This window comes from Myotis nattereri (assembly GCF_964212035.1).
Source record: "Myotis nattereri genome assembly, chromosome: 4".
In the NCBI taxonomy this organism is placed as follows: domain Eukaryota; kingdom Metazoa; phylum Chordata; class Mammalia; order Chiroptera; family Vespertilionidae; genus Myotis; species Myotis nattereri.
In genome coordinates, this window is record NC_138079.1 from 99,745,758 (window position 1) to 99,770,245 (window position 24,488).

The 24,488-nt window shown below is 46.5% G+C and overlaps 1 protein-coding gene across 1 annotated transcript in view; it reads left to right on the forward strand.

Annotated features, from left to right (window-relative positions):
- The window catches only part of ADCY9 (adenylate cyclase 9), a gene marked incomplete at its 5' end in the record, with an annotated part of 141,118 nt that extends 117,608 nt beyond the window's left edge, over window positions 1-23,510 (forward strand). The window contains 5 exons of the mRNA XM_081088768.1: window positions 646-854; window positions 5,262-5,421; window positions 8,956-9,104; window positions 13,133-13,174; window positions 19,263-23,510. Coding sequence (XP_080944894.1) covers window positions 646-854; window positions 5,262-5,421; window positions 8,956-9,104; window positions 13,133-13,174; window positions 19,263-20,454 — 1,752 coding nt within the window. The 3' untranslated portion in view covers window positions 20,455-23,510. The remainder of the gene's footprint in view (window positions 1-645; window positions 855-5,261; window positions 5,422-8,955; window positions 9,105-13,132; window positions 13,175-19,262) is intronic.
- Window positions 23,511-24,488: the final 978 nt, after the last annotated feature.

Consider the following 24,488-nt stretch of genomic DNA (forward strand, 5'->3'; position numbering starts at 1 on the left):
ATTTATCTGCACAAGGGAGAAAACTCCAAATCTTTCTGTGCTCTTGAGTCTGGCGACCAAGACTTGTCATTTCCCAGTCCCTCTCCTCTGCAGCTGGTGCATCCACCATTAGTGCTCCCCTAGGACCTTGTTTCATGTCTATCCCAGCACCCAGCACAGAGCCAGGCCCTGTGTGAAGGCATGAGCCTCTCTTACTGTCACTTGACATGCCTGTATTTTCATCTGCTGCTGCTTCAGTCCCCACCTGTTACTTCTGTCATGAAACAAGCTTTTACCCACCCTGAACCTGGGACCCAGACATTCAGTGGAAGCTCCCAGCACATGGCTTTTGTGCTTTACAGACAGAATCAGTGACTTTACCAGTCAGTACTCATTTTCAGGGTCAGTAGGTAAGGTGCCTGTGAGAACTTACTGGTGTGCAGTCAGTTGCTGTGTGACCTTGGGCAAGTTCCTGAACTTCTCTTTTCTTAGTTTCCTCATTGTTAAGCAGAGAAATAGTCGGGAGATGGCCCACCTAAAGCTCTTACCACCCTGTAACTGGTTGGGGATAGGCAAATGTTTGTGTTTTCCCACCTAAGCTATACTCCATGACCATCTGTCACAGCATCTATTCATGTACCGCCACCTTTCTCTTACTCCAAACAGGTTATGAAGAATTCTCCCGTGAAGACTTTTGCCAGTGCCACCTTCAGCTCCCTTCTGGATGTGTTTCTTTCAACAACAGTGTTTCTGATTCTCTCCATCACCTGCTTCCTGAAGTACGGGGCTGCCACCACGCCTCCCCAGCCAGTCACCCTGGTGGTCTTCGGGGTGGCCCTGCTCCTGGAGGTGCTGTCCCTCATGGTCTCCGTCAGGTAAAGGCTCACCTGCAGGGCGGTTCTCCAGCTTTTAGTCTCTGGCTCCCTCTGCTGGCTCCACAGTTTATGACTGAACAGTCTGCGGCACAGCTGACCAGCGGACTGAAGCGGGCTGCCTCTGCAAGCTCATTTCAGGTGAAGGGTCCTCTTCCCTTCCTTCCTCCAGCCCTACTCACAGGTTTCTCCCTTGAAGACCCTGGCCCTGGGCACAGGTGGGCACTCTCCTTACCAGAGAGTCAGTGTCCTCTGCAGCCCTGATGCCGCCGGCCAGTCCTGTATCTTCCAAATCAGAGATTTTAAAAAAAGAGAAGGTGGGAAGCTAGGGCATAAGAAAGGAAAGGAAAAGGACGTGTACAGGGTGCAAATGATAGGAGGCTGCCAGCAGATGGGCAGACGCCTCTCCTAGAGAAAAGAGCGAAACTATAAAACCCTTAGGAGACATCATAGGTGTAAGTCTGTGAGCTTGGATCAAGCAATGGTTTCTTAGACTTCACACAAAAAGCACAAGCAACCAAAGAGAAAATAGTTGGACTTCACCAAAATTCAAAATTTTTAAGTTGAAAGACCACCATCAAAAAAGTCAGAGAGAACCTGCGGAATTGGAGAGACTACTTACAGATCTTATCTATGACCAGGGTCTAATATCTAGAATGTAAACTCAATAATAAAAAGATAACCCATTTAAAAATGGACAGAGGGCCCTAACCGGTTTGGCTCAGTGGATAGAGCGTTGGCCTGCAGACACAAGGGTCCCAGGTTCAATTCCGATCAAGGGCATATACCTTGGTTGCGGGCACATACCCAGTACGGAGTGTGCAGGAGGCAGCTGATCGATGTTTTTCTCTCTCATCGATGTTTCTAACTCTCTATCCCTCTCCCTTCCTCTCTGTAAAAAATCAATAAAATATATTAAAAAATAATACTAAAAATAAAAATGGACAGAGGGTCTGAATAGACAACAGTGGCCCCTCAGAAGCTGGGCCCTCAGGACCTGCCCAGCTTGATGTCAGGGTTCAGTTTAACACTGAGGAAGCCCACAGCTGCTCTGTACATTTCTGACTAGATGTGAGTGCACGGGGCATTCTGTTCACAAGCACCCAGACTGCCTGTGCCATCTGCCTCCTGGGCACTATGACACTGGGTCCTTGCACCACAACCATGTCCTCTGTTCAGCCCTGTCACTCCCAACAGGGCAGCCTGTCAGCCTAGTAGACTCCCAAGCTGGGGGTAAAACAGAAACAGGGAGAAGGGCCCTGACCATAGGTTTCTGCTCCTCTTCCCCAACATCCCAGGACAGGAAGCAATAGCTTCAGATCTGCCCCTGAGTGAGTGCCCCCCTCCCTTCCACACTCACTGTCATCCTGCTCCCCTCTGAAGTCCCCGGGAGGGGCCATTTGCTGAGGACTGCTAGAGGCCACACGCTCATCTCCTGGCCCTGGTTGAGGTAACTCGGGTGTATCCTTGCTGTCTCCCCAAATTCCCTCCAGCTGAGTGGAGCTGTGTTACCTATAAGTGACTCCTCTATTACACAGCCCTCCCTGTGGGCCTGCCCCTCTGGTCCTGGCTCTGCACCCCTCACTGAGCTGCCTGGGACATAAGTCAGCTCTGCTTCTGGGGAACCCAAACTAAGTCATCCTCGGGCCCCTAGTTTGGTTTTTTCCTTTTTAAACTTAGATTTTTAGTTTTTTTTAAAATACATTTATTGATTTCAGAGAGGAAGGGAGAGGGAGAGAGAGATAGAAACATCAATGATGAGACAGAATCATTAATTGGCTGCCTCCTGTACGCCCCGTACTGGGGATCAAGCCCTCAACCGGGGCATGTGCCCTGACCAGGAATCGAACCATGACCTCCTTGTTCATAGGTCAATGCTCAACCACTGAGCCACACTAGCCGGGCTAAACTTGGTTTTCTTATATGATTCACATGTAATGAATCCACTTATTTCAGTCATCACCATATAATTTTACAGCTCTTCTATCTCCCCAAAGAAAACACATATCCATTTGCAGTTACTGTACTCCCCTCCCTTCCCCAGCTCCAGGTTCCCTTCTGGCACCGACCTACAGCTCGATACACTCTTGGTCTCTCTGAGGCTAGCATTGTCTCCATACATTTTTTAAAAACCCTTTATACCCTGTTCCTTGGACCCAATTCTGCAGGGTCGGGGCTAAGCCACACTTGGAGACTGCAGCGGGCTGCATGTCAGACAGACGCCAGGCCTGGGTGTGCCCGTTGCCGAGGTGCTGGGCCGGGTGGATGTGGCAGCCACTGTGCCCATGAAAAACCTCTGGTGTGACTTTAAAAGTTCACTTTACCTGGGCCGTCAAAGCCTGGGAGAGGTTCCGACCCTGAAGGACACATTTATATTTAGGATCCAAGGCTAGCAAGAACCTACACTGAGGAATATGCAGGTTCCCCAGGGAGGCCGGTTCTGTGGCTGCTTCAGCGGCTGGCCCGGGCCGGGCACCTCATCTGGAAGGCTGTCTAGTCTCAGCTCAGGACTTGTCCTTCCAGACATTTGTGCTGTGCCTTCGACAGGCAAGCGAACCGGGGTCTTGTCCTTGGAATTCTGCAGCCCTGAGACCTTTGTGAAGGGCTTCCCAGGCTGCCTTCCCTGGCTGGGGCTCAGCTCCCTCTGTCTCCTTGTAGGGCTTATGTATTCTGTCTTTGAGCATATTTGTGGTTATCCTCGGAAATATTCCAAGGATTCCATTAACCTTTTAAATATCTGGAGGCCAGAATAGTCCTGGACTTGAAAGGGTCAGATGGGTCCTAACTGGTTTGGCTCAGTGGATAAAGCGTTGGGCTGAGGGGTCCTGGGTTCAATTCTGGTCAAGGGCACATGCCCAGGTTGTGGGCTCGATCTCCAGTAAGGGGCGTGCAGGAGGCAGCCGATCAATGATTCTTTCTAATCATTGATGTTTCTACTCTCTCTCCCTCTCCTTTCCTCTCTGAAATCAATAAAAAAAAATATTTTTTTAAAAAAGGGTGGTCAGATGGGGCCTGGCTCTGTGTGGAGATAGCTGAAATTTGGGGGTTCCTCATGGAGGCTGAACATAGTGCTGTAGGTGTCAAGGCCTGAAGGTGCAGGTGCCTGGGTGCATGTGTGAAGTCCTGATGGGTCTTTGTGCACTCAAAGTTCAGCAGCGGCTCCTGGCCCCTTCACAAGCGAGGACAGTGGGCCTGTCCCCCCTTCACCTTTGCCAGGGGCTGACTTCAGAGAGGGACTGTGTGTGGGGGTCTCCCTTCTGAGGCAGAGCCCCACGGCCCTCTCTTCCATTTCCCACTGCTGGAGTCCAGGCACTCCTGACTCTAGGATCCCTCACTTAACCAAGGCCATTCTTACCTTCAGAACCACAGTTCTCAGCCCCACATACTCAGCTCCCTTCTTTATGAAAAATATTTTATGATGTTCACATCACTCTCCTGAAATATAGCCCACCTGTACACACAACTTCTAAAAGATTCAGTGAAATGCTGTCACTCCAATATGAAGGAGAAACAACAAAAAAGCCATTTAAAATGAAATATGTAGTGCTTCACCTCAAATATGCGAGGGCACCACCATATGTAATTCTAACAGAATTGTCAGCTGTCTGCCCCCCTGTGCACAATCCCTGCCAATGTGGCAGCTCCAAATGTGGATCGTTGGGGGCGTGCAGGTTTGGTGGCACAAGCACCATGGGCTGAGTTGCAGCCTGAGATTTCTGAAACGTTGACCGACTCTTGGTGACGTCCCAGACAAGACAGAAGGTAATCTTGCTTGGTTTACATACTAATTCATTCCCAGAAAAGGTCTGTTAACAACTCGCAGAAACCACTTTCTGTTTGTAAACGAAATGCCACTAGGCTGTAAGGCTGAGGTCATTGTCAGCAGGCTTTTCATCTCCACATGTGTCCGGAGGCGTGTGGCAGTCGTGTGGGGTGCAGGGCAGAGCTTCACTGCACATTGCAGAATGCTTCTCTAGATGTCAGTAGAACCCCTCAATCATTGGGGCAACCAATGGGGCGCCACAAAATTCCCTGACAGCCCCTGAACCACCCACTCGAGACCTCCTGCCCTAGAAGCGGATGACAGTGAAGTGGGCACTTTCACAGGAACTGTTAATGTCTGTGTGTCCAGTTCTTCCCTGCTCTGTTAGCCCCACAGAGGCTGGCTTGGCTCTTTATCAGCACATCTCATCTGAAGGCATCAAGTGAATCGGGTGTGCTGAGCCGAGCACGGCCAGTGTACCCTCTCCCACGCTGAGGGGTGTGGGGGCTCTGCCTGTGGTTCACGCAGCGGCACCAGCGTGGGTGAGAGGGGGCAGCGGTGCCGGCTGTGGATCCTCCATCCCCTCTTCTCTGGCAGGCCTGCCCACCCACAGACACCCTGTCTCCTTTCTCTCCTCCCTGTTACAGGATGGTGTTTTTCCTGGAGGATGCGATGGCTTGTACCAAACACCTGCTGGAGTGGATAGCTGGCTGGCTCCCACGCCATTTCATTGGGGCCATCCTGGTGTCACTTCCCGCTCTCGCAGTCTATTCACACATCACTTCCGAATTTGAGACAAACATACATGTAAGTAAAGACTTGGCAATTTTATTTCTGTGCTCTCTGGACTCCTTCATCACTTAAAAAAAAAAAAAGCCTGATGGCTTGGGACACCAATTTAATCTAGGCCCTTAAAGAAGTACAAACTCTGTCGTTCTGTGAGCTGGTCTTTTGAAAAGACTTGCCTGGGATGGAGGAGCAGGCAGGACGGTGATCACGAAGCCTGCCCAGATGCTCAAGCCTGGCATTGGCCACACTCACGAATGCTGGATAAGATGCTGCCCTGCCCTGGGGAGAGTGCCCAGTAGATACATGTGCTGTCCGCCAAGGTCCAAATCTGTTATTTTTTTAAATATGTTTTTACAACATAAAGAAACATTGAAAGCAATACAAGATCGTGTGGTAATGTGCTGGTCTGCAGGACTGGCGCAGGTCATTGACTGATCTGATCTGTTGCTGGTGATCAGGGCAAGTGAGAGCTTCTGAATTAACCCCCATGAAGAATGAATTTTTTTTTAATATATTTTTTATTGATTAAGATATTACATATGTGTCCTTGTCCCCACGTTACCCTCTACCCCCCCCCATGTCCTCGCCCCCCCCCCCCGTTGTCCGTGTCCATTGGTTAGGCCTATATGCTTGCATGTAAGTCCTTTGGTTGATCTTTCCCCCTTACCCCCACCCTCCCCTACCTTCCCTCCAAGGCCCGACAGTCCAATCAATGCCTCTCCGTCTCTGGATCAGTCCTTGTTCATCAGTTTATGTTGTTCATTATATTTCACAAATGAGTGAGATCATGTGGTATTTATCCGCTCTCCAGTTCCATCCATGCTGTGCCAAATGGTAAGAGTTCCTTTTTCTTCTTCCTCTTCTTAAAGAATACCTTTCAGCATTTCATATAATGCTGGTTTGGTGGTGACGAACTCCTTTAGCTTTTTCTTATCCGTGAAGCTCTTTATCTGGCCTTCTATTCTGAATGATAGCTTTGCTGGATAAAGTAATCTTGGTTGCAGGTTCTTGCTATTCATCACTTTGAATATTTCTTGCCACTCTCTTCTGGCCTGCATGGTTTCTGTTGAGAAATCAGCTGACAGTCGGATGGGTACTCCCTTGTAGGTAACTGACTGTCTTTCTCTTGCTGCTTTTAAGATTCTCTCTTTGTCTTTTGCTCTTGGCATTTTAATTATGATGTGTCTTGGTGTGGTCCTCTTTGGATTCCTTTTGTGTGGGGTTCTCTGTGCTTCCTGGACTTGTAAGTCTATTTCTTTCACCAGGTAGGGGAAGTTTTCTGTCATTATTTCTTCAAATAGGTTTTCAATATCTTGCCCTCTCTCTTCTTCTGGTACCCCTATAATTCTGATGTTGGTATGCTTGAAGTTGTCCCAGAGGCTCCTTACACTATCTTCATATTTTTGGAATCTCTTTTTTTTCTTTTTCGGTTGGGTATTTTTTGTTTCTTTGTATTTCAAATCTTTGACTTGATTCTTGGGATCCTCTTGTCTGCTGTTGGATCTCTGTAAATTATTCTTTATTTCAGTCAGTGTATGCTTAATTTCTATTTGGTCCTTTTTTATGTCCTCCAGGGTCTCACTATACTTATTGAGGGACTCACTAAATTTATTGGCCGTTTCCATAAAATTCTTGAAAAACCTTATAAACGTGGTTTTGAACTCTATATCCAGTCGTTTGCTTTCCTCCATTTCTGCCATTTGTGACCTGTTTCTTTGTCTCCGCATTTTGGCTGCTTCCCTGTGTTGATAGAGTGGCTTTGTGTGCTAGGTGTCCTGTAGGGCCCAGTGTCTCAGCCTCCCCAGTTATCGGAGGTGGACACTCTTGGTGCACCCCCTTGTGGGCTTTGTGCACAGTCTTGCAGTTATGCCTTGGTTGTTGTAGGATCACTGGGAGGAATTGACCTCCAGGCCAATTGGCAGTGAGAATCAGCTGTGTCTGCAGTGGGAGAACTTCTGTGCTGGAGACACCCTTCTGGGGCAAGACTTGCTTCAGTGGGGTTTTGGTGCTCACTGAGTCTGCACCGTGAGTGTGTCCCTTATGGATCTGAGGAGTTGTGATCTGGATGGTCCCCCTCTGACCACTGGGTACACTGGCTCTTGGATCTAAGGAGGTGCTAATTTAGCCTCTGCCTGCGGTTACACAGCAGGAGCTACGAAGAGAACTGCAGATTCCCCTTCCTTTTTTGGAGTTTGGAGGTGCCCTGATGAGGCTCAGCTGTGAAGCAATGCAAGCTGCTTGGGGCCTTGGGCCTTCTCTTGGAAGTTCTGGGTCTGTCTGGCCCGGCTGCAGTTAGGTAATTATCAGGTTACAAAGGGCCGGGGCATTCATATGCAAAAGCCTCTGCCGCAGCCTGGGTGGGGCGGGGTCTCAAGGAATCAAAGGACGGAGCAAGCAGCTATGGCGGATCCTTAGCCCTGCCCTAAGGAGTCGCGCGTCTCAGTGTCCCGGTAACGGCTGCAAGCACCTCTGAGGGAAAGCCGCCCTCAAGTTCGCCCACTTCCAGACAGTCCAGTTTCTCCCCGTATGAGTCCTGGGTCCCCAGAGACTTCCCGGAACCGGAGTTCAGAGGCGTCGGGAGCTTGTGACTCCCTCCCGATTCAAAAAGACAGCCGCGTCCTCAGGTGCCAGCCCCTTTCCGTGCGTGCGAGCCCCCGTACCTCTGCACTTTACTTCCGCAGCTCCTCTGGCTCTCAGTGTGCTTTTCTTTCCTTCTAGTTGTAGAATTTATGCTCAGCCAGCCTTCCTATAGTTCTGGATGATGTCCATTTTGTGTTCCTAGTAGATTTTTCAATTGTTGTGGGAAGCAGCAGTTTCCCGGTGTTTATCTATGCTGCCATCTTAGTTTCTCTCCTCCCCATGAAGAATGAATTAATGCTCTTGTGGAAGATTATATTTTGGGTGAAAGTGACTGTAACATGAACTACCAGGTGGGCTGACTGCGTTTGATGCTTTAACACTAAATTACATTTCCACTGATAGGCAGCAGGTACCTGAAGGAAAGGCTTTTTGAAGGTAACTGATTACACGGTAATTCTCAGAGGGTGTGGCCCACTTTCCCTTTTCTCCAAAGTGCAATCTCCAACCACCTGGAGAATTTTTTTTTTTCATGCAAACATTTTAAAAAATATTTTTTAATTGATTTCAGAGAGAAATGGACAGGGGAGAGAGAGATAGAAACATCAATGATGAGAGAGAATCATTGACCAGCTGCCTCCTACTGGGGATCGAGCACACAGCCTAGGCGAGTGCCCTGATCGAGAATCGAACTGTGACCTCCTGGTTCATAGGTCAGCACTCAATCACTGGGCCACACCAGCTGGGCTGGAGAAGAACTTTAGGGCCTCATGAACTTGTACCCTGAAGCTTTCTGTAATTAGCCTAATGATTCATGCTCTGTCCCTAAAACTACTGGATATTTTATGATAACTTCAATATCAAAGACACAGATAAATGAGCAAATCATGTGATCTTGTGGTGGTCAGGTGGTAAGTGGGCCATGAGGTGAGGAGGTGGATGGATTCCTAACTGAGCACCTGCCCCTCGTTGCAGTTCACCGTGTTCATGGACTCAGCCATCCTCATCGCCGTCGTGCACTACTGTAACTTCTGCCAGTTCAGCTCCTGGATGCGGTCCTCCTTAGCCACTGTCGTCGGGGCTGGGCCCCTGTTTCTGCTCTACATCTCCCTGTGCCCAGACAGGTACGTGTGCCACCATGGCTCATGTCTGGCACTCTCGATGGCAGGGCCACCTTTCCCAGCGTCATTGATGTCTCTCTCACCTCAGTTTCACATCAGCGCTAACACCGTCAGCTCTAACAGATAGTGACTGTCACAGCGTGAGATACCATTCAACACGCATATTGTCAACAAGTGGCGAAATGCCCAAAAAGTAGTATGCAAAAGTAAATAAATTTAATTATGTGTTTGCATTTAGACACTCCTGGCTGACTACCCCTGGGAGAGAGAATGCAGTAGTCACATGTTTGAACTTATTTATAATGGAGAAGTTTGAATTTAGGAAGGTCAGACCAGGTGCTGTTTCATACAAGACAAATGAAGGAATAAAGGTACAGGTGGACACAAAAATGAAAATCGAAAGCGGGTTCTAACCTAATTTGAAGTAGGGTTAATGTTCCAAGACAGATTGCAGACTGCTGAAGGAGAGGAAATGATGAGGTATGACTGTGCAAGTGACCTGAGCATTATTCATAAATATTGTGTCAAAACAGCTCCCCACACTATCGCATGAAGCATTAGAGTCATCACGAACCACTATAAATATGTTCTTATTTGATATCCCTCCACATGTCGAAGAATATATTGAGTCCCTGGTACTCAAATAGCCTTCAAAACCATATCACTGGTTAGTGCTGAGGATAGAGTAGGCAGGGTGGGAAAAGAAACAGGAGCTATGTGAGAGATCCCTGGGGACAGGATCAGTTCTTCGTGCTGTACTGCAAAAATAAAAATAGGATGGGTTCTGGCTGGTGTGTTAAGTGGTTAGAGCCTCGGCCCCAGGGGACATGGGGGAGGCTTACCAATGGATGTGTCTCTCACACATTGATGTTCCTCTCTCTCCCCCACTCCCACAAACCCTCCCTTCCACTCTCTCTAAAAATCAATGGAAAAAATATCCTTGGGTGAGGATTAACAACAACAGAAAATACATTGGATGGCAATATATGTGCTGTATTTAAAATATCCTATATTAATGAAATCCTTTTCACATGTTCTAATAATTGAATAATGTTTGGTTCTTAGTTTGTTACAATGTGTTTAAAATTGCCTGTTGCATATTTGCAACTGGTTTTGTGGCTTTTAATCATTTTCAAATTAAGATGTAGTTGAAAATACAATGATACTTTGGATAGCAGGATGCACACAAGTGAGGAATTTATTCAAAAATTGCATGATAAGGTCTTGAACCCAATAAGCTTCCTTTTCTGTAACATACTTCTAAATTGTTGACTTTTTGTGTAACTACTTATAAAAACAGTTTACCATCAGCATGCATGGAAGAACCACTTATTTACAGTTACACTCGGTTTAGGCTAGCAGGACATTTCAGTTACATGAAACATTTCTTCATTGTACTTTGTAGGATATCTAATATTCATGGCTCCCAGATTATTATGATAAGCAGAGAGACCCCTAGCATTTCCAAAACGCCCCCTAGAAATGGTATGGTTGCTGAGAACCATTGCTTTAGTAAGTTCAAAAGTAGGTTATCCAGCCCTAGCTGGTTTGCTCAGTAGTTAGAGCATTGGCCCATGGACTTGAAGAATCGCAGGTTCAATTCCAGTCGAGGGCATGTACCTCGGTTGCAGGCTCAATCCCCAGCCTGGGTCGGGGTGCACGTAGGAGGCAACCAATTGATGTGTCTATCTCACATCAACGTTTCTCTCTCTTCCTCCCTTTCACTTTCTCTAAAAATCAATGGAAAAAATTTCCTCAGGTGAGGATTAGCAGGAAAAAAAGGTAGGTTATCCAGTTTGTCACGATATCTAATGAAATCGCCATAGTGTATCTTTGGGTAAAACCAAAGCAGTGGTTAGTAATGGACAGAGTAAGTGTCCTTCCTCAATTTACTTTAATAACAACATGAAGGATACTCAAGTTCTGTGCAAATTAAGATTAACGGGAATATAGAGTAGAACTGTCATTCAGTGTCTGAAAGGAAACTGTAATGAGTAGTTAATTACTTTAAGCAAAACAAAGCCTACATCTTCTTTTCTGAAGTTGCGGCCATCTGGAATTATGGTCATTATGAAGCTCTTAAGAGCCTGAAATTCCGCAAACTGCCTTTTATCCTTTTAGATCCCTCACCAACCACCTCGTCAGTTATTTACACTGTCATTCAGTCACTGGTGTGCGGCTTTTCCACGTGGGTCCAGAGAGCCATTGTAATGGGGACCCCTCATCACCTCTTTGCCCAGAATTTAAAGAAGAGATCTTGGGTATGGCTGGCAGTTGAATCTCCCCTTGACCCAGTACTTCTCCACACACACAAGATCACTGAGCCCATTTAGCCACCGTCACTGCTAAGTCTTTCCAGGGCAGGAAATATATGGGGTGGTAAACAAAAATATAAACTCATCTCCTATAAAGGGGAGGGGACTCTGAGAACTGTGGCCAGCTTTTCAGGGACACAGACACGTGGATACAGTGATGTCACAGTCATGTCTGGACAGTGTGAGACGAGGACTTGAAGTCTTATAATTCATACCTGTGATGTAGCTCTTGCTTTTCTTTCCTTTTCTGTAAAGTCATTTAACACCTCACGTAATTATGAAAGCCACTCGTGAGCCCTCACCTGGCCCTTACTGCCCAGGAGAGCTGCTCACAGATGCTGTGCCATGTCCTCCTTTGAAATGAGCTGGGCTCCCTGGATGGGGAGTTTGCAGTTGATTTCAGGACTGGGTGGGTTCTGGGTGTAACACAATTCCAAAAGACATTGCTAAGAATGTGGAGAAATTAAGAGCTGCATGTGTGTACCTTCCCTAACCAAAAGAGTTCTTTAAGTATGAATGGTTTCAGTGCAATAGCAAAGTCTGGCTTCTCCCTAAGATGTAATCTGCCAACACCTCTAGCAATTCCTTTCAAAATTGGTCCTTTGTCAGTAGACATTGCTTTTTGAACATGACTGAAGTTTCTATTCTATAGATACCATGATTAAATCCTAATTACAAAATTCTAGTAGCCTGGTGCACAAATTCGTGCACATTGAAAGGAAATTAATTAGAAGAAATACTTTAATATCACTGTTCACCCTTTCTCTATAATAGAAGTGTCAGCCAAATTCACAATCGACAATGACTGAAACATACGTGTGCGATTGGCACCAGCGAGAGCTTTATATGTATCACTCATGCACAAGTCAACTTAGCCTTTTATAGATATAGAATAAACTTGCTTAATTAGACCTGCTTTCTGATGTAGCTAAACTTTTTCCAGCCCAGTGAAGCACCCCAACTTCTCTTTCAGGTAATTGCCAGCAACACAGCAGTAAATAGCAACATGAAGCAGATTATTATTGTAGATCACACAGGCAGAACAAAGGGTAAAATATTTAACTGCAGCAGTGTTTGACTATATTCTGCACAGTGAGAAAACCTGAAGTCATTTTCAAGGTCCACCATTTCTTACTTCTTTTCAGTCAGGTCAAGTTTCTCAGCTTTCTTAATCTCCACTTTCTGGCTAATGAAAAGAAAATAGGATTCCACTAAGTCTCCTATCTACCTTCTCCAGGACTTCTGTGAGGATCAAATGAGATGAGGCACATGAAAACACTTCACAGACATTTGGTTAAAGTGTAAAATGTTTCCACCTGGTTATAAAGCAAGTCGTGTTCCTGGGCTGAAGAAACTGCAAGGAGGCTAGTCGCTCGGGAGAGGAAGCTGGACGTTGCTATGTGACGTCATTACCCGGACGGACACTTATTAGCATATTAGCCTTTTATATATATATAGATGTGCCTTTGAGAGTTTTCCTGTTTTATTTTGTTTGGTGATTTGCCTATTCTCCATAGCTGATGTAAAGGCTTTATAGCTATATTATTGCCTTTACCTTGTATTATTCTTACTCAACATACAGTATCAAATTATGATAAAAAAATTAACTGTCTAACTTGATCTCCACATAAAAAAGAGAAATTGTTCATTTAAAGTCTTCTCAGATTGCTTTATACAATGCCTTTTATAATATTTTTTAATTTATTTTAATTTCAGTTCCATAGTAATTTCACACCATGGTGCAGTACAGAATTTCAGGTAAGCTTTTAACATTGTGCTTAAATCTGAATCGATGAGAGAAACTATATTATTACTGCTTATTCCTAAACTTCCTAAATCCAGTTGTATCTTAAATAAGAAGAACAATATATACATTCTTAAAAGAATAAAGGAAAATATCTGCTTGTTGAAATATCAGATCATAGTTATATTTTATTGGGAAAGTGAAATGATAGTTAAGGCATATGTTAGCCCTGGCCTGGTAGGTCAGTTGTTTAGAGCATCATCCCAATACACCAGGGTTTCGGGTTCCATCCCTAATTAGTACACATACAAGAATCAACCAATAAATGCATAGCTAAGTGGAACAACAAATCGATGTTCTACTCTCTCTCTCCCTATCCCCCTCCCTCCCTCCTTCTCTCTCCCTTTCTCTCTCTCTAAGCTAAAAAATTTTTTAAAACCATACGTTAAATTTGGTTTAATTTTATATAAGACTTTAAGAGATCTCACCAATTAAAAGTACTTTATTCTGTAAAATATTTTGAGATAAATGACTAGAAATTTGAAATAATAAACCCTTGCTTTACTATAAACAGTGAAAAAAAGGGGGTGTACAGTCAAATTGATTAGAGGGGATCAAAACAGACTGAGAAAAACATTTGTGGGACTTGTTTTTACTTTTGGGGGGTGCGGGGGGGTACTGTTTTAAAAAAGAGCAAATTAAGACCTGCATAAGTAGCCAAAACCGGTTTGGCTCAGTGGATAGAGCGTCGGTCTGTGGACTGAAAGGTCCCAGGTTCGATTCCGGTCAAGGGCATATACCTGGGTTGCGGGCACATCCCAGTAGGAGATGTGCAGGAGGCAGCTGATCGATGTTTCTCTCTCATCGATGTTTCTAACTCTCTATCTCTCTCCCTTCCTCTCTGTAAAAAATCAATAAAATATATTTAAAAAAAAAAAAAGACCTGCATAAGTAAAAGACAGAAAAAAACCCAAAATATTCACAAGAGGGCAATGTAGGTGGTAAATATATTACTGCTAAAGTCATTGCACATTTAAATAACTACAGAATTCTTTTTGGGCTTTTAAATGGGATCTTTTAAAAGTGAAGACAAAAATACCCAACACAGGCAAGGTTGTGGCACATTTATAAATCCTGGTGGTGGTTAATTTTGTGTAGCTACCAGGCACTTATAAAATATAAGTTTGTTTAAGAACTTTACACATTAGGTGACCTTGTCCCCATTTTCCAGATGAGGAAGCTGCAGATCAGAGAAGTTATGAGCCTGCCTGTGGTCACGCAGCTGGTCATTGGCAGTGTGTAAACCCTGGCCTCTCGTGACGAGGCCATGCTCTATCTGCCATGCCTCACCACTCCTCAGAATGGTACAGTTGTTTTAGAAAGTACTTTGACAATCTATAAAAATGCTCATAGCCTTTACGTAAATAATTCTTTTTGTTTATCTGCTGAGGAGATAATTCAGTGTATGGTAAAGGCTGCATGCCCAAAAATCTCAATTTCAATGATTGATAATATTGAAAATTCATCATCAACCTCAGTTGTCAATAAAAAATTAATTAATTATGACATACATACTCAAATTTTATAACTGTTAAAAATGCAGCAACACAGGAAACGTGTATGGTTTTCATTTATTATGTGAAGTTACATATGTTCTGTAGCTACAGCTAGGCAGTTCATTGTATATGAAAAGTGTAAGATGTAATAGTTATGATCTAGTAATGAATGATCTAGTGGTGAATGATGATATTTTTCTCTTTTTGTAATTAAAAAATTAAATATCTGTGAACATTTAGATCTTGGAATGAGAATTAAAGTAACTATGGAACAAAGGCAGAATGCGAATGTGTTTCTATATATGATGACAACCATAGTACTTAAAAGCAAAACAGCAGCTTTTTAAAGTCAATTTTTATTGAAGTATATTATATAAAAATAAAAGTACCCAGATCATAAGAATACAGCTCAATGAATTTTCACAATTACCAATACCACTCAGAACAAGAAGAAAAAACCACATTTCCCCATCTCCAGAAACCCCCGTGTCCCATCCTGGTGGCCCCCCACCCCTGCATCCGAGGCATAGATTTTAAATGGCACTGAAGTCCACGAAAATGTTAACAAATCCTGTATTTACCTGCTTAGAACTATGAGTGACCTTTGTTTTCTGTTTTTCTCTGTTTTTTAATCTTCCTACTCCGTGATTATGAATTACTAGGGGCCCGGTGCACAAAATTCGTGCACTGGGTTGGAGGGGGGGGGAGTGTCCCTCAGTCCAGCCTGCCCCCTCTCACATACTGGGAGCCCTCAGGCGTTGACCCCCATTCACCCTCCGATCGACTGATCAGCCCCTTGCCCAGGCCTGACGCCTCCACCAGAGGTGTCAGGCTTGGACAGGGGACCCCCATCTCCCCCCGATCACTGGCTCTGGCCCCCGCCCAGGCCTGAGGCCTCTGGCCCAGGAATCATGCCTGGGCAGGGGACCCCCATCTCCCTCTGATCGCTTGCTCCACCCCCCGCCCAAGCCTGACGCCTCTGACCCAGGCTTCAGGCCTGGGCAAGGGGACCATCATATCCCCCCAATCCCCGGCTCCGCCCCCCACCCAGGCCTGATGCCTCGGCCAGAGGAGTTGACCCTCATCACCCTCCGATCACCAATCACCGGATCGGCCCCTTGACCAGGCCTGAGGCCTCCAGCAGAGGTGTCATGCCTGGGCAGGGGACCCCCAGCTCCCCGCGGTTGCAGGCTCCGCCCCTGCCCAGGCCTAACACCTCTGGCCTAGGCGTCCTGCCCAGGCAGCGGGGACCTGCAGTGGCAGCGGGGGGCGCCGCGATCGTGGGCTTCGCTTTAGGCCCAGGCAAGGGACCCCTAGCTCCTGGGACTGCCAGCTTCGACTGTGTCCAGCTCCCATCGCTGGCTCCACCCCTACTTCCTGCTATCACTGGCCAGGGCGGCAAAGGCGCCTGATTCTCTGATCATGGCTGGGGGGCAGGGCAAAGGTGGCCCCAGGGCCGCCTTTGCCCTGCCCCCCAGCTCTTAGCTCCCCCCTGGGTTTCAGATCACTGTCAGTGGCAGGGGGCTTCTTCCTGCTTTCCCTTTCGCCTCCCTGCATTGTGCCTACATATGCAAATTAGCCGCCATCTTGTTGGCAGTTAACTGCCAATCTTAGTTGGCAGTTAATTTGCATATAGCCCTGATTAGCCAATGAAAAAGGTATCGCCGTACGCCAATTACCATTTTTCTCTTTTATTAGTGTAGATACTGTATGTTACTCTAAATTTTATTTATGACCTAATGTCCAACTATTAAGTCATGAATTGATCCTTGCATTTAGTCACATAGAATTCCTCCTTTTGAAATGGCCTTTGCTAAATGAAGTTAGGAATTGGGCCATTGCCTTTGTTCCTTCTGTAATAGAATAAGAAATGGGGGTTATAGATCGGAAGTAATTCTCCCATCTGTGTTACAAATCTCTTCTGTTACAGGGCAGCCCTTGGGTACTAACTGTAAATCTGTGTATTAGGACTCTTCCTTTTGAGGCTTAAAATTTAAGCGAAGGTAAAAGCAAACATTGTCTTCTGTTCCTCTTTCCCTGCCACCCCGGTCCACACTCCACTGTTCCCCATCCAAAGGGAGCTGGCCTGTGCCTTCACCAGAGTTAGGCCACGCTGCTGGCTTTGTCACAGCACAGCAAGAAAAGCAACAAAACCGGTAGAATGATGGAGGAAACCTAGACACCTCACCACAGGGTTCCTCCCACAGGGTTCCTCCCACAGGGTTCCTCCCACAGGGTTTCTCCCACAGGGTTCCTCCCACAGGGTTTCTCCCACAGGGTTCCTCCCACAGGGTTTCTCCCACAGGGTTCCTCCCACAGGGTTTCTCCCACAGGGTTCCTCCCACAGGGTTCCCGTGCCGGCCGTGCTGTTAGGATGACATTAAGCCTTGGTGCTGTCACCCCAAAAAGAGGCTGTTCCTTTGTGTCTCCACTGTGGAGACGCAGAAAGAAGCCGATGAGACGGGCTCACTCACAGAGAGGAGGTTTCCTTCTCCTCTCCCTACTCTAAAGCCAGCCGGAGGTTTGAGGGGCTAGAGTAGACAAATCTGTTTTAGTCCTCTAAAATAGTTGTTCTGTCCAGTGCTTGAGATTCAGAATAGGTACTGCCCTTCACACTGGGGAACCAGAGAACAGCCCCTGACAGCAGGCGCGGTTATTGGCAGGAGGAGAAACTAAAAGGACAAGTTGGAGATTTCCAGTGGAATTGTAAGGGCACAGTATTTCAATGGCAGCAATTCCACTCCCAGGAGTTTACCCCACAGACACACTCATTCTTATGCCCAGTGACACAGAGCAGGACCATCACTGCAACATGGTTCCCCGTAGTAAAAGAAGGACACAGCCTAACGCCTGCAGGAGGGAGTCTGGGCGTTACTGTACATCAAGCATGTCAAACTCGAAGGCCAACACGGGCCAGATAAGCAAGGTTTAAGTTTATGTGGACCCCCCCAAAAAACAAAAGCTTCAATTTTCATAGAAACCTAGGTTTATTTTGATAGAGACATGCTGAATACAAAGGGCTAAAATAGAACATTTTAATGAAAATTAATATTTTTTCTTGAACATTAACTTACCAGACACTGAATAACTGCACAAACTAATAAGCGTAACGCAAATAAACCTATTTTTCTTGTTCTCCAAAAGTGAAATATTTCCTGTTTGCACACCAAACAAGTCAGTCCAAGACTAATGATGTGGCCGGCAGCTAAAATATTTGCTGCTAGTATTAGTGGAGAGAAATGGTGCACCTACATGTAAGGCGTGTAAGGAAAATGAATGCAACACGATTATAGTAATCAGTCATTAGCAAATGTTGTAGTTCATTATTAATAACTAGAGAACCGGTGCACAGAATTAGTGCATGAGTAGGACCCCTAGGCCTGGTTCGTGACCAGGGCCGATTGGGGCCTTTCTTTGTTCCATGCTGCCCCCTGGTGATCAGCACACATCATAGCAAGTGGTTGGTCTCCCGGTCAAACTCCCACAGGGACAGTTTGCATATTAGGCTTTTATATATAGAGGTTATGTATAACAGGATATAGTAAAAATTAAGTTACGAAATTTTTATTGAAACATTTCTTACATACCATTATATTGACTGGGCCACAAAAATATTCATTGCAGGCTGCGAGTTTGACACACTTGCTGTGCATCCGTGCATTAGAATAGCATACAACCTCAAGAAAATGACACTGTTGGTTATCTTGAAGGAAGGACACATATTTTTCATTGTTTATATAGTTTGAGATTCTTATAATGTGTAACTCTTAAAAGTATACATTTTACACTTTTTTTAAAATGTTAAGTTATCTTGAATGACTGGCAAAACAGAACTAACTCAGAGTGGGGGATGGTATTTATACATTTATACAGGTAGAGAGTAGAGAACTTATAAATTTTCTTTGTAAAATTACAAGTCTTTCAAAACGAAAGTTGGATTAGAAATCTAAAAAGTGAATATTTCAGAGAATGTTAAATTTCTTGGGTCCGATAATGGTGTGGTTATGTAGGGAGATATCCTCATTCGCAGGAGATACACACTGAAACATTCAGGTATGAAGTGTCAGTGTTTACAACTTACTCTCAGAATGTTCAGCAACAAGTGTGTGAGTGTGCGCGCATGTTGACAGAGAGAAAAAGGAAAGTGGCAAAACGTTAACAACTGTTGAATCCCGGAGAAGGATGTGTGAGGTTTGTTTTGCTAGTCTCTTAACATTTCTATAAAGTTGACATTTTTCAAAATTGAAAGTTGGGGAAAAAGAAAAGATTTTTTAAAACCAAAGAGCTTCTGAAAAGCAAAGCAATGACAGGACACTTATGAAAGAAATCAGTTACAAAAGTCAGTCTTTATCTCTCCATGTCTTTAGCTAGCCAACTAAGCAGAAATGGCTTCTGCAGCTGCAGTCGTTGGAGGCTTGAGCTCAGAACATTTTATGCAGGATGCCGGCTAGCTGGGCTAGTTCAGAACCTGGAAGTACAGAGAGTAACCTTTCCTTTAAGAGATGCATGTAAGAAGAGACCTCTTTCTCTTCTCTTTCCTCTCCAGTTCCGAGAGAAACCCGTGCAGTAGTTCATTGCTGCATGACAGCAGGAGACCGGTCAGCCTGATTGGCCAGGAGGTGATTCTCGCCTTCTTTCTCCTGCTCTTGTTGGTCTGGTTCCTGAATCGAGAATTCGAAGTCAGCTACCGCCTTCACTACCACGGGGACGTGGAGGCGGACCTTCACCGCACCAAGATCCAGAGCATGAGGGACCAGGCAGACTGGCTGCTGAGGAACATCATCCCCTACCATGTGGCTGAGCAGCTGAAGGTTTCCCAGACCTACTCCAAGAACCACGACAACGGGGGAGTCATCTTTGCCAGCATCGTCAACTTCAGCGAGTTCTACGAGGAGAACTACGAGGGAGGCAAGGAGTGCTACCGGGTCCTCAACGAGCTGATCGGGGACTTTGACGAACTCCTGAGCAAGCCGGACTACAGCAGCATTGAGAAGATTAAGACCATTGGGGCCACGTACATGGCCGCATCGGGGCTGAATGCCACACAGTGCCAGGATGGCAGCCACCCGCAGGAACACCTGCAAATTCTGTTTGAGTTCGCCAAGGAGATGATGCGTGTGGTGGATGACTTCAACAACAACATGCTGTGGTTCAACTTTAAGCTCCGCGTCGGCTTCAACCACGGACCCCTGACGGCGGGGGTCATCGGCACGACCAAGCTGCTGTACGACATCTGGGGAGACACCGTCAACATTGCCAGCAGGATGGACACCACGGGAGTGGAGTGCCGCATCCAGGTGAGTGAAGAAAGCTACCGTGTCCTCAGCAAGATGGGCTACGACTTTGACTACAGGGGCACGGTGAATGTCAAGGGCAAAGGTCAGATGAAGACCTACCTTTACCCAAAGTGCACAGACAATGGGGTGGTGCCTCAGCACCAGCTGTCCATCTCCCCAGACATCCGCGTGCAGGTGGATGGCAGCATCGGACGGTCTCCCACAGACGAGATTGCCAACCTGGTGCCTTCTGTACAGAACTTGGACAAGCCATCTCTGGGTTCCGAGAATAACACACAGGCCAAGGACCCTCACCTGTCTTCTAAGAGACCCTGGAAAGAGCCTGTCAAAGCTGAAGAAAGGTGTCGATTTGGCAAAGCCATAGAAAAAACTGACTGTGAAGATACGGGGATGGAAGAAGCCAATGAACTCACCAAGCTCAACGTCTCCAAGAGTGTGTGACGCAGCCCCTGACCGCTGCCCACGGTGCTCTGTTCCTCGAAACACAATAATATTTGTATTTGGCTGTTGTGCGCTCCAAGCACCACAGTTTCCATCCCCAGGCGTGGCGTCACGTGGTCATCGCAGCCCTAACTTCTGTGTAGATCACAGTTATTCAGGGTTCATTTCCATCCATTTCGTTCCCTTTCTCCCCCGGAACGCCCTCCCCTTGGTGTAACCGTTCAGCAGTGTGGAGAACAAGTGCCTTCAGGAGCTGGCTGTGGCTGCAGAGTCGAGGGACAGAGACCACAGGGTAGAGGTCATGGCATTGGGTATTGTTGGACTTTTAAGACAAAAGCTGTGGTTAAGATACCATTTTTATTGCTTTTTCTCACGAGACACTTTTCTTTGCTAATGCCATGTTTTTGAGGCTTGTTTTTCTCTATATAATGAATAGTGTTTTCCTGTGACCGGACCGTTCTCTGTAAATACACACACGCACACACACTTGCATTTATGAATCTGAGCTCAAGTGCCAGTCACTCACCGAGGGGAGGTCAAGGGAGGCGGTGGGCCGAGAGCAGCGGTCAGCCGGACAGCCCGACGCCCCTCTTGCCCTGCGCCTTCCCGAGCGCCCGGCCCTTGTGGGCTGCGGGCGCCCCGCTCCCCGTACCCCCACACGCAGGCCAGGGCTCCACACGCAAGCCCGTAACTAAGCTGGGGAAGCAGGCCTCAGGAATTTACAAGCTGTTTTCGTTCTGCCCTCGTGCGGTGCCGAGGGGTCTCCCAGCGGGGAGTGCAGGGGTTTGTCCTTGAGGCTGACTCGTCTGAGAGGAAAATGAAAATAAATGCCTGAGGGTTGCATTTATTTATTTATTTATTTATCAGGAAATGTGTTTTCAGGGAGGGGACGCCAGGCCGTTCTGCTGCAGGCACACAGCGGAGGGTGAGACGTGGTCTGTCAGTGCTTTCGCCGCTCTGGCCACCTGCCCTGCAAGGGGGCCAGGCAGGACCCAGGGGCACGGCCCGCGCTCAGGTCAGAGCAGCTCTCCGTCGCCACGTTTCACGCCGAGTGCCGCTCCTTCTGCCCTGCGTGACGCGGGGCGGGTAGGAACCGGCGGGGTATGAAGCCCGGGCCTGGGCTGAGCGCGGGGGCAGCAGGCAGTGCGGGCACTGTCTTGGCCTTCACCCATTCAAGAAGTTTCTCTATCCTTCCCACTGCCAGCCTGTGCTGGGCCTGTTTGGGGCAGGACTGGGCCTGGTGAATGAAGGCCAGCCCTCTCCAGATGGAGGTCTTGCACTGTGTATTGGGGCAGAATCGTCTGGACGCAAATGGGGTGTTAATCCAGGACAGTGTAGAAAACAATTCTGTGCCCTTTGTTGCCAATCCTCCTTGTAATTACATTTTGCCACATGAAGTCTGAACTTTATGTAGAACTGAACTCGGGCTACAGTTGCCTTGTCATAGTCATAGTTATTGTTAAGGTGACACTGGCACACGGCTCCTGGGATCATTTGAGAACTAGCTCCTTCTCTGTTTAAGGTCTTCACCGACATGCCCTGTGCATTTGCTTTTCACCGGTAAATCTGTGTGTAATTTCACAGCTGCGTTAAGTTATCACTCCTCCTCCCCAAATTTGTACAGAATCTGTCATTTCCAGCATCATGACATATTGATTCTGATCAGCCATCTATCTCCCCAGGGGACAGCCACCCGGCTGTTCAGCCATAGCCAGGACCACGCCATCCTGGGGAACTGAGCATGCTCAGTAACTACGATCTTCCTTCAGGTTTCACTGTCACTTTGTTGTTCTTCCAATGCCGGAGAAAGGATGGTTGTGACAATACCTCTTGCTTCTAAAGAATGTATTCTTATAAAATATTGCAGAATTTTTATTTTTATTTTTATTTAAAAAAACACTACCTAATGCTCTCCTTGTCTGTAAGGATTGTGGGCGTGTTCGGGGTTTCTTCCACCCGTATGCAGGCGTGTGTGTGAGTGCAGTCTGTTCCTTTGCCTGCTTGCTTCAGGCTCTGGAGCTGTGGCGGCACCTAAGGGGCTGGGCAGTTGCCTACTTGTTACGTGTCTCTGTTGTTGCGCCCAAAACGTACTCTGCAAAGTTCATCTCTGCACCCACTTCCTTCCTATTGAACTCTTTTTCCCCTTCCCCACCTGCAAAGGTGTTTATGATTCCTGGCCCTGGGAGTCCGAGAGGCTGCAAACCACCGGGAGAGGCAGACCGCATGGTGGTCTGGCTCAGCGTTGTGCAAACCGGAGCCTGTGATGGACAGCTCACCCTGAGCCTTCCTAAACAGCCAGTTCAGATGTGCTCTCTAGTCCTTCCCAGTTCCCTGCTCTGAAGCATACCTCATCACGGAGCCACAGAATCCCTGCAGCGGAACTGCTGTGTGTCCCACCGAGCTGGCACTGAACAGATAGTTGCTGAAGACAGATGGGTTTCCAAGCAGCAGGTTCAAGCACTCCCGGCATGAGGATGCATTCTTCAGAGTGGCAATACCTCTCCTGAACTTAGGGCAGGAAGCAATACTTCAGAAATGAATGTGTGTAAATAGTTGCTTTGAGTTGCAATTGCTATTTTCTTCTTGGCCCCAGGTCAGATCAAATTATATATATGTATAAACAAGCACATAATTTTATCCAATGCAAACAAACGTAGAGCATCAGTTATTAAACCCTTAAGTAGCTTGAAGAGTCGCACAGATTATGCAACACCTGCACACGACTCCGTTAACACTGACTTCGCTTGTGGAGGCACCTGCACATTTGCACATGACACTGAGAGCCAAGGCCACGTGCTCCTGTGACATGGTCTGTAATAATCTGTAGTTTCCAAAGATCGGTCTGCATTTGCATTTCTAAATTTTTGAGGTAAACATTTTTTTGGTTGGTGGTTTCAGAAAATCTCATGCCTGGAATCTGAAATTAAATTAGCAAGGACCAACTGTTTGCATTTTCCACCTTTCCTTTGCTTTATTCTTGGTAAATTGTTAATTTTAATAATTTCAGAATGCATCCACTAAAGAAATGGACATTAAAATATTCTAAAATCTAAATATTTGATGCCTGGTATTCTCATTGGAAAGGTCAGTACCACTTCAGAGATTGGGGCACCCCTTGTCTCCTGCAATTTGTGGCTTGAAATAGGAAGATTTGCTTTTCTTTTGCATCATGACTTTGAAAACAAGGCAACTAAAAAAAATCCCTATATGTCCTGTGGGGTTTTTTTATGGACGTATTTGCTACAGTTAACTTTGGTTGAGAAGTATTTATTTTTACATGGAACTTTAAACACACACACACACGCACGCACACACGCACATACACACAGAGAAAAGCAGGTTGTAGGACTAATTTTGCTTGTGATGACAACCCCATTTTATTGGGCCTCCTAATCGTTTTTTCCTGCATTATCTTAAGAGAAGGGATTGACTAGGAAAGGACAGTAGCCTCTCCCTTGCAGAGTTCCTGGGGGTGCCCGTACCACAGGGAAGTCACAAAACCACTTCAGAATCTGAAGTCCCAGTGTTGTATGAAAGGAGAGAAGGTTAGAATCTGAAGTCCCAGAGACCTTCCCCAGATAAACACACATGCCATTTATACATCTCAGGGGTTCACGACACCTCCAACTATGGAGCCAAATAGAACCTGCTGGGATTGAGACTCTTGTCGACTCAGTGAGAGGAGATGGAGATGTGGGCCTGTCCGTCCTTGCGCATCAGCTTGCAGGGGTCAAGCTTCTAGGTGAGTCTCTGCTGGAACCTGGTGCCAATGAGGACACTACTCCTTGATGAGGACACTCTTTCCCCCTGAAGCTGCTGCAGGCTTCCCTCGGAGCCTTTCAGAGCTTAGGGAGCCAGGGTCTTCGCTGCTCAGAAGGTCTGGGTCTTTTCCAGGAACGTAAAGGATTTCTCACACAGTCCAGAAAGACAGCCTCTAATGTTTGCAATGAGTCTCAAAATTTAGCCTTTGTGATTTCTCTTGTGTTTAAAAGCTCTTCACACGTGGTTCTGTTGTGGGAATCCGTCATTGTGGC